Raw genomic sequence first — 15,548 nt, 5'->3', positions numbered from 1 at the left:
ACAAGTTTATTTATATGGCCATGTGATGATTCTCCGATTATTGTACTTGCACTGAAGATTCTGGAGTCTTCAGTACCCTCTAAATCCATACTTGATACCCTGTTTCCCCAAAAATAAAACCTCTCTGGATAATAAGCCCAATCAGGCTTTTGAGTGCATGTGCTAAAATAAGCCCTCCCCTGAAAATAAGCCCTTCCCAAAAATATTGTAACACAGCCGCAGCCATGAGGTGACCACGCTCGCCGCCTCCTGCACCTCAAAAATAATAACATCTCCCCGAAAATAAGGCCAAGCACTTATTTGGGGGGTCAAAAGAAAATAAGACCCTGTCTTATTTTTGGGGAAATATGGTAATTAACGTTCATTCCATTTTGAAAATGATGACTGGATAAACTGACAAGATATTTAAGTAATGATAAACAGTCCAATGAAGATTTTGATACAATGTGCATCCAATGTAAAACAGACCAACAGCATGTTAAGAGATAATAAGTCATGGTATCCAAAATAGAAATGCCAATGTCATAATGGCCTTTTATAAATCAGTGGTGCAACCCTCTGTAATATTTTATACAGTTCTGGTCACTGCACCTCAGAAAGGTTATAGTGGAGCTAAAGAAAGGTTGGTGAAGGGCCACTAAGATAATCAAGGGACTAGAACAGCTTCCCTGTGCATGGTGTGAATAAAATGAAGGAGGAGATATTTTCTCCTTCCCAAAATAGTAGAACCCAATGAAAACTGAATCCAGGAAGCATTAAGATAGGCAAAGGGAAATATTTCTTTACACAATGGATAATTAAGCTTTGGAATAACTACAACATATGGTGCTGCCTATTGGCTTGGTCTCTGAAGACCATCTGCCAAGAAACTTGTGATTTTGTTGTGCAATTGAAAACAAACTGCTGGATGAGACAGAAGGCTACTGCTTATGTTCTTAAAAGGTCTGAATAAGTTCTTTGATTAGCTGTGATAAAATCGTGAAATAAACAAGGATAAGAATGATGGGTTAAAATAATAATCTTGGACATTAGATCAATGACATTTGTAAAGATTTGTGTCTGCCTTGTTTATAGGGATTTCAATATTTCAGATGATACTTTTGTTTGATCAATACAGTATATTTAAAAAGACAATGTGTCAAGATTTTTAAAAATTCATGTGTCTATAAATCAATGCTGAACCCTATGTACAAAACTGCAACATTGCTGAACTATATTTACTAAAATGAAAACTTCACTTCCCAAGGTTTATTACAAAATTGATTCTGCTGGCTGATTTAAAAGTGAGGCAGAATGCTTCCTGTTCTGTGCACAGGGCCATGGGAAGTGTGGGGGTGTGCGGTGCGGCTCCCCTGTGCCCGTTTTGCTCCTAGGAAGTTGGAGGGAGACCTGCTGGCCCAAAACGGGGCAAGAGGGGCAGGGGTCATGCGTGCATGTACGTGCATGTGCAGAGATGGGTGCTGGGTGGGGGGGTCGTGCATGCACTGCATTATGAGTGTGGGACAACAAAATGTTAGCCATCACTGGTATAGGACTTTAGGGAACTGTCAAACTTTTAAAAACCCAGAAAGATGAGTTGAGCGTCTTCCAAGCAGTTTTCTTTATTGTTCCTTACCTCTAGACGAAAACTTGCCAGCTAAAGCAAACTATTTACAATCATTACATTTATATTCTGGGAACTCTTAGGGAGAAACATACTCTGGGACATGCTCACTGAGGAATTCTGGGAGTTAAAGTCCACAAGTCTTAAAATTGCCATGGTTGGAGACCCCCGATATAGTACACAGACATGCCAATAGGAAAATTTCAAGATATTTAAATCACACATTATTTCTTCCTTGTGTTTTCATAAATCTTTGGCCTAAAGCCATGATGACGAACCTATGGCATGTGTGCCACAGGTGGCACATAGAGCCCTCTCTGCAGGCACACCAGCCATCGCCCAGCTCCGCTCTACTGAGCATGTGTGCATGCCTCCCACCGGCCAGCTGGTCTTTGGGTCTCTGCTGTGCATGGGGGGATGGGGAGCATGCGGGGGACACATTTGGAGGGTTTGCATGTGTCTATGTGCCCCCCCTTGTGGCCCGTTTTGTGCCCTGAAAGCCTCCTGCACCAACCCGGAAGCCCTGTGCCCCGTTTTGGGGTGCATGCATGGGGGGGGGCGCTCACATTGCATTTTGGGGTTTTGCGTGCACACTTTGGGCATTCAGCAACAAAAAGGTTAGCCATCACTGTCTTAGATTGCACAAGCCCAAAATGGTATTCTATGTTTTCTACATAAACCCCTAAATTGCACAAGTCCAAAATGGTAGTCTATGCTTTCTACATAGACCCCTGAAAAGCTAAATCCTTTACCTTGAAGGGTTCACAAACTGGAGCTAGGTAATTCCTTATCTATCAGGAATCGAAATCTCACAGAATCTAACTGCACTAAGCATGTAATGCCGTAATGCAGTTTGTGGCTGCATAGCGTCATTGTGAAAGCACTGTTTGGAAAGTGAGAGCTGTTTGCAGGATCCAAGCAATGGAAACTTTTGTTTTGCATAGAAAAGTGTGGTCTTTGTAACCAGAGAGGTCCAATTTGCTCTACTGGCGATAGCTAGCTCTGCTCAGCTAACAACAAAGCTACTGCCAGCAGAGACAAGAGGCATATTCTTAAGATAGTCAAGAATGCAAGTAAGGACTGTGATGTTGATGCATCTTGGCACAAATGATCTGTCCCAAAAAGATGTACTTTCTGTGAAGAATGATTTCCAGAGCTTGGAGTATGAACTTAGTAGTATAGGTTGTAGGCTTATCTTTTTATAGATTTTACCAGTATATAAGGAACAAAAAGGGAAGGGTCAATGTGTAGCAGAGTGTGGCTAAAGGAGTGGTGTAAAAGGAAAGGCTTTGGTTTTATTAGTCATAATGTCTGCAGCTGGTCCAATGAAAAGTGTACAAAAGAGATGGTTTGCACCCATCCAAGAAAGAAACTGAGTTACTTGGCATTAAATTCACAAATTTTCTGGATAAGCATTTAAACTGAACAGCAGGGACAGAGAATTAATTGATACAGAACATTTCTGTTCCCAGCAATCTAAAATTCATAGGGTTATCAGTGCATGTAACATAGATGTTTGTGCATGTAAGATTATCACTCCCACTGTCAAGCAAAACCAAGCATTTAATAGTAGTGCCATACCATGTGCATGAATCATACAAGTGGCAAGAAAATAGGGGCAGTCAGGCATAACACAGGTTATGTAGACAGTATACACAGGGTCAATCAAAATGGACTAAAATGTCTACACACCAATGCACAGAGTATGAGGAATAAACAGAGCGAATTTGAAATTCAAGTAAAAGAGGGCAGATACGATATTGTTGCCACTACAGAAACTTGGTGGGATGAAACCGACAAATGGAACATACAGCTAGAAGGATTTAAATTATTTAAAAGAAATAGACCAATAAAAGAGGTGGAGTTGCACTATATATAAGAAATAATTACCTCTCTACAGAAATAGAGCACAACAATGATGAGAACTATCTTGAATGCATTTGGGTCAATATTAAAGGTTGGGGGGGGGGGGAATGACATTGCCATAGGTCTATACTACAGGCCACCCAACCAAGCAGAGGAAGTAGATGAACTTTTTGCTAGTCAGCTAACTAAGGTATGTAGGAAGCACACCACGATAGTAGTGGGGGATTTTAACTACCCTGACATCAACTGGGAAACAAACTCTGCACCAAGTGGTTCCTAACAAACCTAGCAGACAACTTTGTTTCCCAGAAAGTAGAGAAGGGAACAAGAGAATCAGTGATATTGGACTTAATTCTCACTAACAGAGGGGAAATGATAGAAGGTGTTGAAGCCACAGGAACCCTAGGGGCAAGTGACCATGCAATATTGGAATTCAACATTATGCAAAAACAAGTAGTAGAACAAAGTGAAACTAGAGTCTTGGACTTTAAGAGAGCTAATTTCAATAAACTTTAGAGAGAGCTTGGATTCCATGGAGGAGAATCCTCAAGGGGAAAACAACTCAAGAAGCTTGGGAAATTTTGAAAAATGAGATTACAAAAGCCCAGTCTAGCACAATACCAATGAAGAAGAAAAATAACAGCTCCCCCCAAAAAACCAGCATGGCTGCATAAACTTTCTGACAAATTGAAAGACAAAAATGATAAGTATAAAAAGTGGAAAGGGGAGGGGACATAACTAAGGCAAAATATCAGCAAATAGCCTAAGCATGTAAAGATGAAGTGAGGAAAGCTAAGGCTCACAATGAAGATAGGCTTGCTACAAAAGTAAAAAATAACCAAAAAAAAAAACTTCTTCCAACATGTTAAAAAGAAGAAAAAAGTTAAGGAAACAATTGGTCCATTGGTGGGAGAAAGTGGCAAGAAGGTGAAAAGCAACAGGGAGAAAGCAAAACTATTTAACTCATGTTTTGCATCTGTCTTTACACAAAGGGATAAAACAGTCCAACCTATCAAAAACAACACCATAAAAATCAGATTAGGAACACAAGTTGAAATAGGGAATAAAATGGTAAGTGAGCACCTGTCTACCCTAGACGAGTTCAAATCACCAGGACCAAACGGATTACAACCCAGGGTTCTGAAGGAACTGGCAGATGAGATCTCAGAACCACTGAAATACATCTTTCAGAGATCCTGGAGCACCGGGGAACTACCAGAGGACTGGAAAAGAGCTGATGTGGTTCCCATCTTCGAAAAAGGGAAAAAAAACATCCAGGAAACTACAGACCTATCAGCCTGACCTGAATACTAGTAAAGATTCTGGAAAAGATAATCAAGAAATGAATTAGCAAACACCTAGAAGCAAACAAAGTAATAGCCAAAAGCCAACATGGGTTTGTCAAAAACAGATCATGCCAGACTAATCTTATTGCATTCTTTGGTAATGTTACAAAATTAGTGGACCAGAGGAATGCCGTTGATATAGTTTACTTGGACATCAGTAAGGCATTTGATAAGGTAGACCATAACCTACTACTAGATAAAGTAGAAGAATGTGGGTTAGACAACATTACCACCAGATGGATTGTAACTGGCTGACCAACCACACTCAACATGTAGTCCTCAATGGAACTGCATCTTCATGGAGGGAAGTATGCAATGGAGTACCCCAAGGCTCTGTTTTGGGCCCAGTACTCTTCAACATCTTCATCAATGATTTGGATGAGGGAATAAATGGTGAACTCATCAAATTTGCAGATGACACCAAGCTGGCAGGAATAGCCAACACTCCAGAAGATAGAGTAAAGATACAGAAGGATTTTGACAAACTAGACTAATGAATGACACTATGCCTAGTACAAACAAGCTTAACAACATAGTTTGGCTTATACGTGAACCAGTTTACTGAAAAGACTGTAATATTTGAATTCTTCAATGACTATCTAAAAGCACAAAAGTTTTAGAAAGAAGATCAATTATATTTACACTTCAGAATCTTAATAAAACCTGAATATTTCAACTTTGGTTCACACAACAGAATAAGCCAGTGAAGAGCAACTTCAGCTAGCTTGATGGCTGCCCTTTCAAAGTGGATTTGTCACTTTTTTAAAAAATTCATATTCTTTTTATTCCTTTTTATTATTTTATTTTGGGAATAACAGCAAAATTCCATGTGAAAAGAAACTGCAATGCTTTTCTTGCTCAACAGAGAGCACTGTTACACCAAGTCTCTCTCTTTCTCCTGATATGCCAAATGCTGGAATGTTTTCAATTGATTCCAACAGAAAAAAAGTGCAATAAGTTTTTAAATACAGAAGCTTGTAGCAGTGAAAAAGACAATCAGTTCCCCTCCCCATTCTGGATTAACCTTTCTAGTTTTTAGAACTGCTATTTTAAAAGCCATTCAATGCAATCTTTCTGAAAAATTTTATAATACAATACAATACAATAGCAGAGTTGGAAGGGACCTTGGAGGTCTTCTAGTCCAACCCCCTGCCTAGGTAGCAAACCCTATACCGTTTCAGACAAATGGCTATTCGACATCTTCTTAAAGACTTCCAGTGTTGGGGCATTCACAACTTCTGGAGGCAAGCTGTTCCACTGATTAATTGTTCTAAGTGTCAGGAAATTTCTCCTCAGGAAGCTGCTTCTCTCCTTGATTAGTTTCAGTGACGTGCGGTGAGGTTTATGGCTGGTGAGGCAGCAATTTTTTTAGACTTGTGGACTTCAACTCCCAGAATTCCACAGCCAGGCATGCTCAGTTCCGATTTAAAGCAACAGCATTTGTTTTTCTCCTTTGCTAAATAAGTTTCCTTCTTTCTTTTTCTTTGTCTTCTCCCTTCCCCTCCTTCCTCCCTCCCTCCCCCCTCTCTCAAACAAACAAACACACACACACACAAAGCTGCACCAGGATTCAGAAAATTTAGGTTTTCCTCTTCAGCCCATGTTAGCAATACCACTAGCAGCATTTTGGCTGGCAGGTGTAAGTAGAAGTGGAAATTTATTCTACTGAAAACATTGTTTTTGCTTATGATTGTATAATTAAAATTTCAGAAGACCCAAAGGCATAGTATTAGAGTGTTACATAGTGCATAAACTAAAGAACTGTCTCAATATGCTCCCTCCTCCCTCTCAAACACACACACACACAAAGTTGTACCAGGAGGATGAAGTTTGAATTCCTCCCCGTCCCTCTGACCCACACGTACCTTTTCCAGCTGTTTCAGAGAGGATTTCAACTCTGCTCTTGCCTGCCATCATGAAAAAAATGTAAAAGGAAAAAGGCAAGAGCTGATGTCAGGCTGGGTTAGTTGCTGCCAGAGTGACTCTGCTTAGTGATTAATTGTTTAAAAAAGCCTCTAAAAAAGTGCCCTCTACAGGAGGCAGCAGAACGACGTGCCTCATCTAGTCTGACTTTTTATGATCAGTCAAGCAGAGTTAAGCAAGGATTAAAAGCCGAAAAATTCCTGACGTAGATGAGGCACATCATTCTCTTGCCTCCTCCTGTAGAGGGTGCTTTTTAAGAGGCTTTTTAAAACAATTAATCACTAAGCAGAGTCATCCATGGTGACTCTGGCAGCAACTAGTTCAGCCTGACCTCAGCTCTTGCCTTTTTCCTTTTACATTTTTTTTCTTTTCATGATGACAGTGGTGAGGCTCTGCATGCCCTGCCTCCCCTGACTGCACGTCCCTGGCAGTGACGTGCAATCAGGGGAGGCAGGGGAGGCACAGCCTCGCCACTGTCAATCATGAAAAGGAAAAAAAATGTAAACGGGAAAAGGCAAGTGCTGAGGTTAGGCTAGCTAGCTGCTGCCGCACCGTGAATGACTGCCTGTTTAAAAAAGCCTCTAAAAAGCTCCCTCTACTATGAGGCAGAAGAACTGCATGCCTCATCTAGTCTGACATTTTAGGCGCTCGAGCAGAGTTAAGTGAAGGTTAAAAGCCTAAAAAAATCCTGAGGTAGTTGAGGCACGCAGTTCTCCTGCCTCATAGTAGAGGGCATATTTTTAGAGACTTCAACTCTGTCATTCTGTTTAAAGCTGCAGCGTCGCATTCACTCTTCCTCCTCTCTTTTTCTGTTTCTGATGCCCCCACCCCACGTGCCCTCTTTTCCTTCAAATTTCCTTTTTTTAATTTTTTCTTTAATAAATGCAATGCTCAGGCATTCTTTCCTTTCCTGCGACACCTCACTGACTAAAGCACTTTCTTTCACCCGCCTGAGCTGGCAGCAGCCCACCTGAGCTCTGCCGCGAGCTCAGGCAGGCAAAAGAAAGCGACTTTGTTTACTTTGAGTTCAGTTTTGATTCCTGGCACTAAATGGACAAGTATGGACACTACATGAAATTTTCTGGAAGTGGTTTACCATTGCAAAATAATTTAACTTATTTCATGTGTAAGGCAAGGCTCAGATACATTATCCTTTGGTTTGTATTCCAATGCCTTTAATCACTAAACTAAGCTAATTTTGTTATGAGAAATAATTATGCTAAACCTCAATAAAAAATAATACATATAATATCCTGTCACAACACCATGTAAAACTACATTCCAATCAATGTTATAGTGGAGACATAAACAACCAAATTTTTTTCATAACCATCTAAATTCATGCTTTTATTTCAGATATGGTCTGTTAGAGCGATGTCGAGAATTGGTAGAAGCAGGATATGATGTAAGGCAGCCAGACGAAGAAAATGTGACACTTCTTCATTGGGCACCAATCAATAATAGGTTGGATCTTGTAAAGTAAGTTGTCAATAGATGAATTTATCAGATTTTATGAGCAAAAGAAGGGCTTGGCTAGTGTAGAAACAGAAGTAAAGTACAGTAATGGCACCTGTTGCAGTCGACATAGCAGCGGGGCGGGTGGCACAGGTAGTCAGGTAGAGATGGGTGGGCAGAGAAGTCAGTCCCTTATCTGATTGAGCATTGTAGCTGGGAGAACCCAAGCTGGGTGAGTCCTTGGCCAACAACTGATAGGATTTAGTTAACAATGAGGAAAGACAATGAGGAATTATCATTGCTAAAATATTCAGTATAATATGACTTGACATTTTACAACTGCTTTTTGCTTAATGACAAATGTTCTGATGCTAGTTGCTGTTGCAATTTAAGATAGCTGTATATTTCAGAAACACTTACGTCCATATTGTATATATATTGTGACAATAAAAAAATTACAGTGTGTTTATTAGCCATCCTCCACTTCCTATTGCAGTACATCACGTATCAAACAAACAATGAGTATTGGGACAACATTTTAGCATCAAAATGAGTCGAGTAGCAAATTCAATGAGTTTTGAAGCAGCTGAGTACTGCTGTATAATCTATTAAGACTACCGTGTTAATAGAGTTGTCAAAATTATTTTGTGACTTTTCTAATATTTATCTATGATATTAAATAATATAATACTAAAGGGATTTTTTATTACACTGCAGACAAAACTGCTTTATAGGACTGTATTAGTTTATTATTAAATATTAAATAAACTTATTTCCAAAAATATTGTGCATAATGTTTCAGAAGAAACATTCAATCAAACTTAATATACAGGTAGTTTTCACTTAGTGACAATTGGGACTGACAACTGCACTAAACAGAAAATCATGTGAATGCAACTTATGATTTTACTTCCAGATTCTCCATTAACTTTGCTTCCTACAAGCAACTTGAGAAGCATGCAAATGTCAATCATATGACTGCAGGAAAGTGTGATGTTTGTAAACGCAAAGATTGGTTGCATTGTCATAACGTCACACGGTTGCTAAACAAAACAGTCAGTAGGCAAAGATTATCTGTGTGTGCTTTATATACAGTAAAAGACTTTCCTTAGATGGTAACAATGCAGTTTCTATCCATTTCTCTCTAATTAACACTATATGTTAATTCATCATGCATTTATAAAACAATTTACTTTTGTTATCCCACAGGTATTTTATCTCCAAAGGTGCAATAGTGGATCAACTAGGAGGAGATTTAAATTCAACTCCACTTCATTGGGCAATTAGGTATGAAGCAAATATTTCTTTTGATTATTTAAATAGTTACAGTTAACTGTTGATGCAGTTGATATTGTGATAACATTAGGGCAAACTGAAGTAACTTTAAAATTTGCATCTTTCATCTCACAGCCAAAGACTTGCTTAAATGGGATTTTAGGTCAACCTAGAGTTCTGTACTTCTATATATAAAAAATGTGGCTGGTAAATAGAAGCCATTCAGTTGTTAGGAAAACTGTCAGAAGAAGAAATGAACATCAGCAAAACCTAGTCCATTGATGGCTAACCCTTTTCTAAAGGTGTGCCAAAACTGTGTGCACATGCACTGTTGTGCACGTGCCCACCCGCTGCGCATGTGTGAGCTACCCCCCCCCTCTGCATGTACGAGCCACCTCTCTACCATGCATGTGTGAGCCTGTGGGAGGGAATTTTCACACACACACACACCAGACTCCAAAGGCTTTCCTGAAGCCTGGGGAGAGCGAAAATGGCCTCCCTGGCCGGCTGGGAAAGGCTGTTTTTCACCCTCCCCAGGCTTCAGGAAAGCCTCCGGAGCCTTGGAGGGGGGGAGAAAAACAGGCCTAACCGGAGGTTTGGGAATGAACTTTCCGGTTTTCCCGTTTTCTCCAGGAAAGTTGGGAGGCTGAAAAACTGTGTCCGTGCCCACCAACCACACATTTGGTATTTTTTTTTTTTTTTTGGTATTTATTGGACATTTATAGGCCGCCCTTTTCCCTGAGGGGACTCAGGGCGGCTTACAATCAAAAAGGAAAGGGAGTGTAGGACAATACAAAAAGAAATGTGAATAAAAGTAAATTAAACAGTAAAACTCAACATTCACTCAGCATTCGGGAGGGGCGAAAGTAGACTTATCCCCAGGCCTGACGGGTTAGCCAGTTCTTGAGGGCTGTGCGGAAGGCCTGGACGGTGGTGAGGGTACGAATCTCCATGGGGAGATTGTTCCATAGTGTCGGAGCCGCAACAGAGAAGGCTCTCCTCCGAGTAGTCGCCAGTCGGCACTGACTGGCGGATGGAATACGGAGGAGGCCAACTCTGTGCGATCTGATGGGACGCAGGGAGGTAATTGGCAGAAGGCGGTCTCTCAAATAGCCAGATCCACTACCATGGAGCGCTTTATAGGTGGTGAGTAGGACCTTGAAGTGCACCCGGAGATCGACAGGTAGCCAGTGCAGCTCACGGAGGATCGGTGTTATGTGGGCGAACCGTGGTGCGCCCACGATCACTCGCGCGGCCGCATTCTGGACTAGCTGAAGTCTCCGGATGCTCTTCAAGGGCAGCCCCATGTAGAGCACATTACAGTATTCCAGCCTGGAGATCACAAGGGCTCGAGTGACTGTTGTGAGGGCCTCCCGATTCAGGTAGGGCCGCAACTGGCGCACCAGGCGAACCTGGGCAAATGCCCCCCTGGTCACAGCTGAGAGATGGTGGTCAAAAGTCAGCTGTGGGTCCAGGAGGACTCCCAAGTTGCGGGCCCTTTCTGAGGGGTGTAAGTTTTGTCCCCCCAGCCTGAGTGATGGTATGTTGGTCAAATTTTTGGGAGGAAAACACAACAGCCACTCGGTCTTGTCTGGGTTGAGTATCAGCTTGTTTGCTCTCACCCAGTCTTTAACGGCTTCTAGACCCCGGTTCATCACGTCCACCACTTCATTGAGTTGGCACGGGGCGGACAGATACAACTGTGTATCGTCCGCATATTGGTGGTATTTTATCCCGTGCCTTCAGATGATCTCGCCCAGCGGTTTCATGTAAATGTTAAATAGTAGGGGGGATAGGACCGACCCCTGCGGCACCCCATAAGTTAGGGGCCTCAGGGACGATCTCTGCCCCCCCCACCAACACCGACTGCGACCTGTCCGAGAGATAGGAGGAGAACCACTGCAAAACAGTGCCGCCCACCCCTATCTCCCGCAGTCGTCGCAGAAGGATACCATGGTCGATGGTATTGAAAGCCGCTGAGAGGTCCAGGAGAACTAGGATGGAAGCATGGCCTCCATCCCTAGCTCTCCAGAGATCATCGGTCAATGCGACCAAAGCGGTTTCTGTGCTGTAACCGGGTCTGAAGCCAGACTGGAAGGGGTCAAGATAGTTACCTTCCTCCAAGGTACGCTGAAGCTGGAGAGCCACCACCTTCTCAACAACCTTCCCTACAAAGGGGAGGTTGGAGACTGGATGATAGTTATTAAGAACAGCTGGATCCAAGGACGGTTTCTTCAGGAGGGGTCTTACCACCGCTGTCTTGAGCGCGGTGGGGAAGTACCCCTCCCGAAGAGAGGTGGTAACAACCGCCTGGATCCAGCCTCGTGTCACCTCACTGCTGTTGGCAACCAGCCAGGAGGGACACGGGTCCAGTATGCAGGTGGAGGCACTCACAGCTCGCATAGCCTTGTCCACATCCCCAGAGGCAACTTCCTGAAACTCAACCCAGAGATGGTTTGCCAAGTCTTCTCCTTGTGTCTCGGCTGGATCTACTGGGCGAGCGACCCCTGCACAGGGTGGATTTTTACCATCCCCAGGCAAAAACGGCCTCCCCTGGCCCTCCAGAAGGCCGAAAATCAGTTGGCATGCACCGGAGTGATTTTTCACACTTACAACTGTTGCAGCATCTCAAGGTTATATGATCAAAGGTGTGCCAAAACTGTGTGCGCATGCACTGTCGTGCACATGCCTACCCCTTGTGCATGTGTGAGCTACCCCCTATTATTTCATTTATAATTAATTCCATTATTAATATATATTTGTTTTTGTTATCTTTCATTCTCACTCTGAAATTTAACTGTAAGTTTTAAAATTTAAAGACCTCTTATTGACATGTATTCGCATTTCTTTTCCATTAGAAATAATAATATAATATTGTTGTGTCTTCAAAAGAAAGTGTTTTAAAATTAAAAGTACTTTCTCTTTTTAGGCAAGGGCATTTATCTGTGGTCATATTATTGTTAAAATGTGGAGCGGATCCAATTCTTATTGATGGAGAAGGTTACAGCAGCCTGCATTTAGCTGTACTTTTTCAACACATGCCTATTGTGGCTTACCTCATATCAAAGGGTCAGGTATGTGACTTTATGCAGTGCTGTAATTAATCATGTAGCAGGCATTAATACCTATGTGCTAATACTTTACTTCCATGAACATTACATTTTATAACTGCACAGGTACAAAGATTCCTTGCATATTTATTGCATACTCCAGCTTGCGGCTTTCACGAGGGAAGGTCTGAAGGCCTTCCCTTGTGAAAGCTAGCCTTCCACCAACGTGTCGCCCATCCACTTTCTGCCGTGTGGCATACACCAACTCGCGGCTTTCATGAGGCAAGGCCTAAAGGCCTTCCCTCACAAAAGGTAGCCCACCGCCACCCGCCCACCCACTTTCGGCCACGTGTGAAAACCGCTGCTGCTGCCGCCCACCTGCTTTCGGCCGTGTGCGAAAGTTGCCTCTGGCACCAGTGCCTTTCAGCCACACAGTGTATACCAGCTCGCGGCTTTCGGGAGGGAAGGCCTGAAGGCCTTCCATTGTGAAATCCGTGAAAGCTAGCCTGCAGATGCCACCACTGCTGCTGCCGCCCACCCTCTTTTGGCCATGTGGCATACGCCAGCTTGCGGCTTGTGGCCGTGTGCAAAAGCCACTGCCGCTGCCACCCACCCGCTTTCAGCCTTTTGCGAGAGCTGGCGCTGGCGCCATCACCAACCAGCGCCTTTCGGCCACGTCGCATACGCCAGCTCACGGCTTTGTGTGCTGTGAGCTGGCGTAAGCTAGCCTCCCACCCACCCCTCGCGCTTAGTTGCTTACCTGAGGGAAGCAGCTAGCTGCTGGAAGGCGAAGCGAAGCGAATGAAGGACCGATCAGCAAGCGCAATGCAACAGCTGCTCAGAAACAAGAAATATTCTGGTGCCACGCTTTTAAATGGGTCACCTCCAGCCTACTCACTGATTGGCTAGACTCCAGCCAGTCAGTGAGAGGCAGGATGGGCTAGTTTAATGCGGACGGACGGGGGAACAAGTGAGCTGCGATGGGACGGCCAGGGCGAGCGAGCGACAGGGCTGGGGCAGGCGTTCTGGAAGTGACTTCTGGGTCCACCAGTTGAACCTCCTCTCACCGGATCAGTAAATTTCACCAACCAGTTATCATGAGTTAGTGCGAACTGGCAGAAATCCACCACTGCTTCCCACCAAAATTGGTTCCTATTTTTCTATTTGCTTTTTTTATGTGCTTTTGAACTGCTAGGTTGGCAGAAGCTGAGACAAGGAACGGGAGCTCACTCCATTAAATGGCACTAGGGATTCAAACCACTGAACTGCCAACCTTCTGATCGACAAGCTCAGTGTCTTAGCTGCTAAACTTACATAGGATAACCTGAACATTTCAGATCCACTAAAAAGTAGTTAGTTTTAACCATAGAGACTCATTTAACTAAACTAGGCGAGGCGAGAGACCCAGAGTCAGCAAGTGGAGACCTCTCCCTTTATTAGTCTCTCTTCTTTTTCCCTAGTGCTCAGGATCGGCTCATAGATGCAAGAAAATGATGCAATTTCTAACCACCACAAATTCAGAATTTTTCACTGAAGACTCAGCCCTGCCACGAATTAACTTGTAGGATTTGCTTTTCATCTCACCTTTACCTATCAATTCCTTATCTATAATATAATGTTTATTTTGTTCTACTGAAATTATACAAATAATGAACAGAACTAGTTCTTTAGTGGCTACTAGGCTGGTGAAGAATGAGATATATCTTTTCAATATATTATTATACCATATTGCTATACCAGTGCCTGGACTCTTGATTTAAAAGTTTGATGCATGTATGTATCTAAATAAATGGTATAAATTCTAAATTAATGGATATTTGTGGTGCTCATCAGTTTTTTGAATAAATATAGCCAAGCTTTATAATTTATCAATATTATTAATGGTCTGAAACCCTTGCATTAAGAAGCCACCTGCCCCCCTCTCAGAATGTTAGTTTTATTGAGATCAGAACAAGTATTTAAGAAGGCATATAGTATATGCAGGGAATGTAAGGTGACCAGACGTCCCGCTTTTGGCGGGACACACCCGCCTTTTGACGCATATTCCCGCGTCCCGCCCGCTTTTTAAAAAGGCACGCTTTTTTTGGCGCGCGCAGCTCCCGCCCATCAGCTGCTGGGCTGGCTCATCGTTTCGTTCTATGCTACCTACAAATTTAAGCCAGCCCAGCCTGCCGCTCATTGATTTGATTTGCTGGACTCCAGCCAATCAGTGAGCTGGCCAACCAGCTCACTGATTGGCTGGACTCCTTAGCTGAGGGCGCATGCGCGAGTTTCCATTTTTATTTCGTCTTCCTTTCTTGTTGGGGTTGCAGCTGCTGCGCTTACTCACTGGTGGTGAGTAAATAAATAAATAATGTATTATTTTATTCTGATAATTTTATTGTAATTTTATTATAATTTAATTTTATTTAAGGAGAGAGGAGGAGGGGGGGAAAAACACCGCCGTTGCTGGTCGCCGCGTGCTCCCTTCCTTGCTGGGGCGGAGAGAGGAGGAGGGGGAGGGAAAAAACACCTTTTTTCCCTCCCCCTCCTCCTCTCTCCACCCCAGCAAGGAAGGAAACTCCCCCCGCCGCCCGAGACACCCCTAAAGGGAAAGCGGGAAGCCAAACGCGGCTTTCCAGACTCTTTTCCCAACTCCCAGACTTTTTTTCTGGGTTCGGGGAGGAATAAGAAAGAAAACGAGCCCTTTATTCGCACCAAGAACTTTAACCGGGGCATTATAATTTTCTCTGGAGTTTCCCACAGGTGCGAAAACGGCCCATCCGCGGACAGAAGAAGTTGGGGAAATCCGTTCCAAGGGCGAGAATGCAACTTTTGCTCCCGTGGGGTTGAGGGGAGGGGGGGGAGGGCAGCGCTCTGGAAAGGGGTGCAGGGGGGGGGTGAAGGGGGGGTGGGTCACGGAATGCTCGCGCCCAAGTTGGTTGCAAACTCGCCCGGTTTGGCTCCGGGAGCGCCTTCTTCTTTTTCCAGTTCAGCAAAGAGTTAAGGCGGATTTTGTGTGTGTGTGTGTCACAATTAGGTGCATAAGGG

General features: G+C 43.3%; 2 protein-coding genes across 2 annotated transcripts in view; both read left to right on the top strand.

The window, feature by feature from the left end:
- Positions 1–15,548, top strand: part of LOC148049620 (7-dehydrocholesterol reductase-like) — a 93,495-nt gene that overhangs the window by 24,532 nt on the left and 53,415 nt on the right. The window lies entirely within an intron of this gene.
- Positions 528–14,250, top strand: LOC148049621 (palmitoyltransferase ZDHHC13-like). Its single transcript, XM_087704265.1, has 5 exons — positions 528–622; positions 8,095–8,217; positions 9,403–9,480; positions 12,398–12,542; positions 13,986–14,250. Exons 1-5 carry the CDS (start codon positions 528–530, stop codon positions 14,010–14,012), a joined length of 468 nt encoding a protein of 155 aa, XP_087560391.1. The 3' UTR covers positions 14,013–14,250.

This window comes from Thamnophis sirtalis, unplaced genomic scaffold, assembly GCF_051295495.1.
Source record: "Thamnophis sirtalis isolate CommonGarterSnake01/CBP01778 unplaced genomic scaffold, rThaSir2_p1.2 scaffold_1, whole genome shotgun sequence".
Lineage (NCBI taxonomy): Eukaryota > Metazoa > Chordata > Lepidosauria > Squamata > Natricidae > Thamnophis > Thamnophis sirtalis.
Note: the sequence above shows the minus strand (reverse complement) of the source record. Positions and strands in the feature narration are given on the sequence as shown.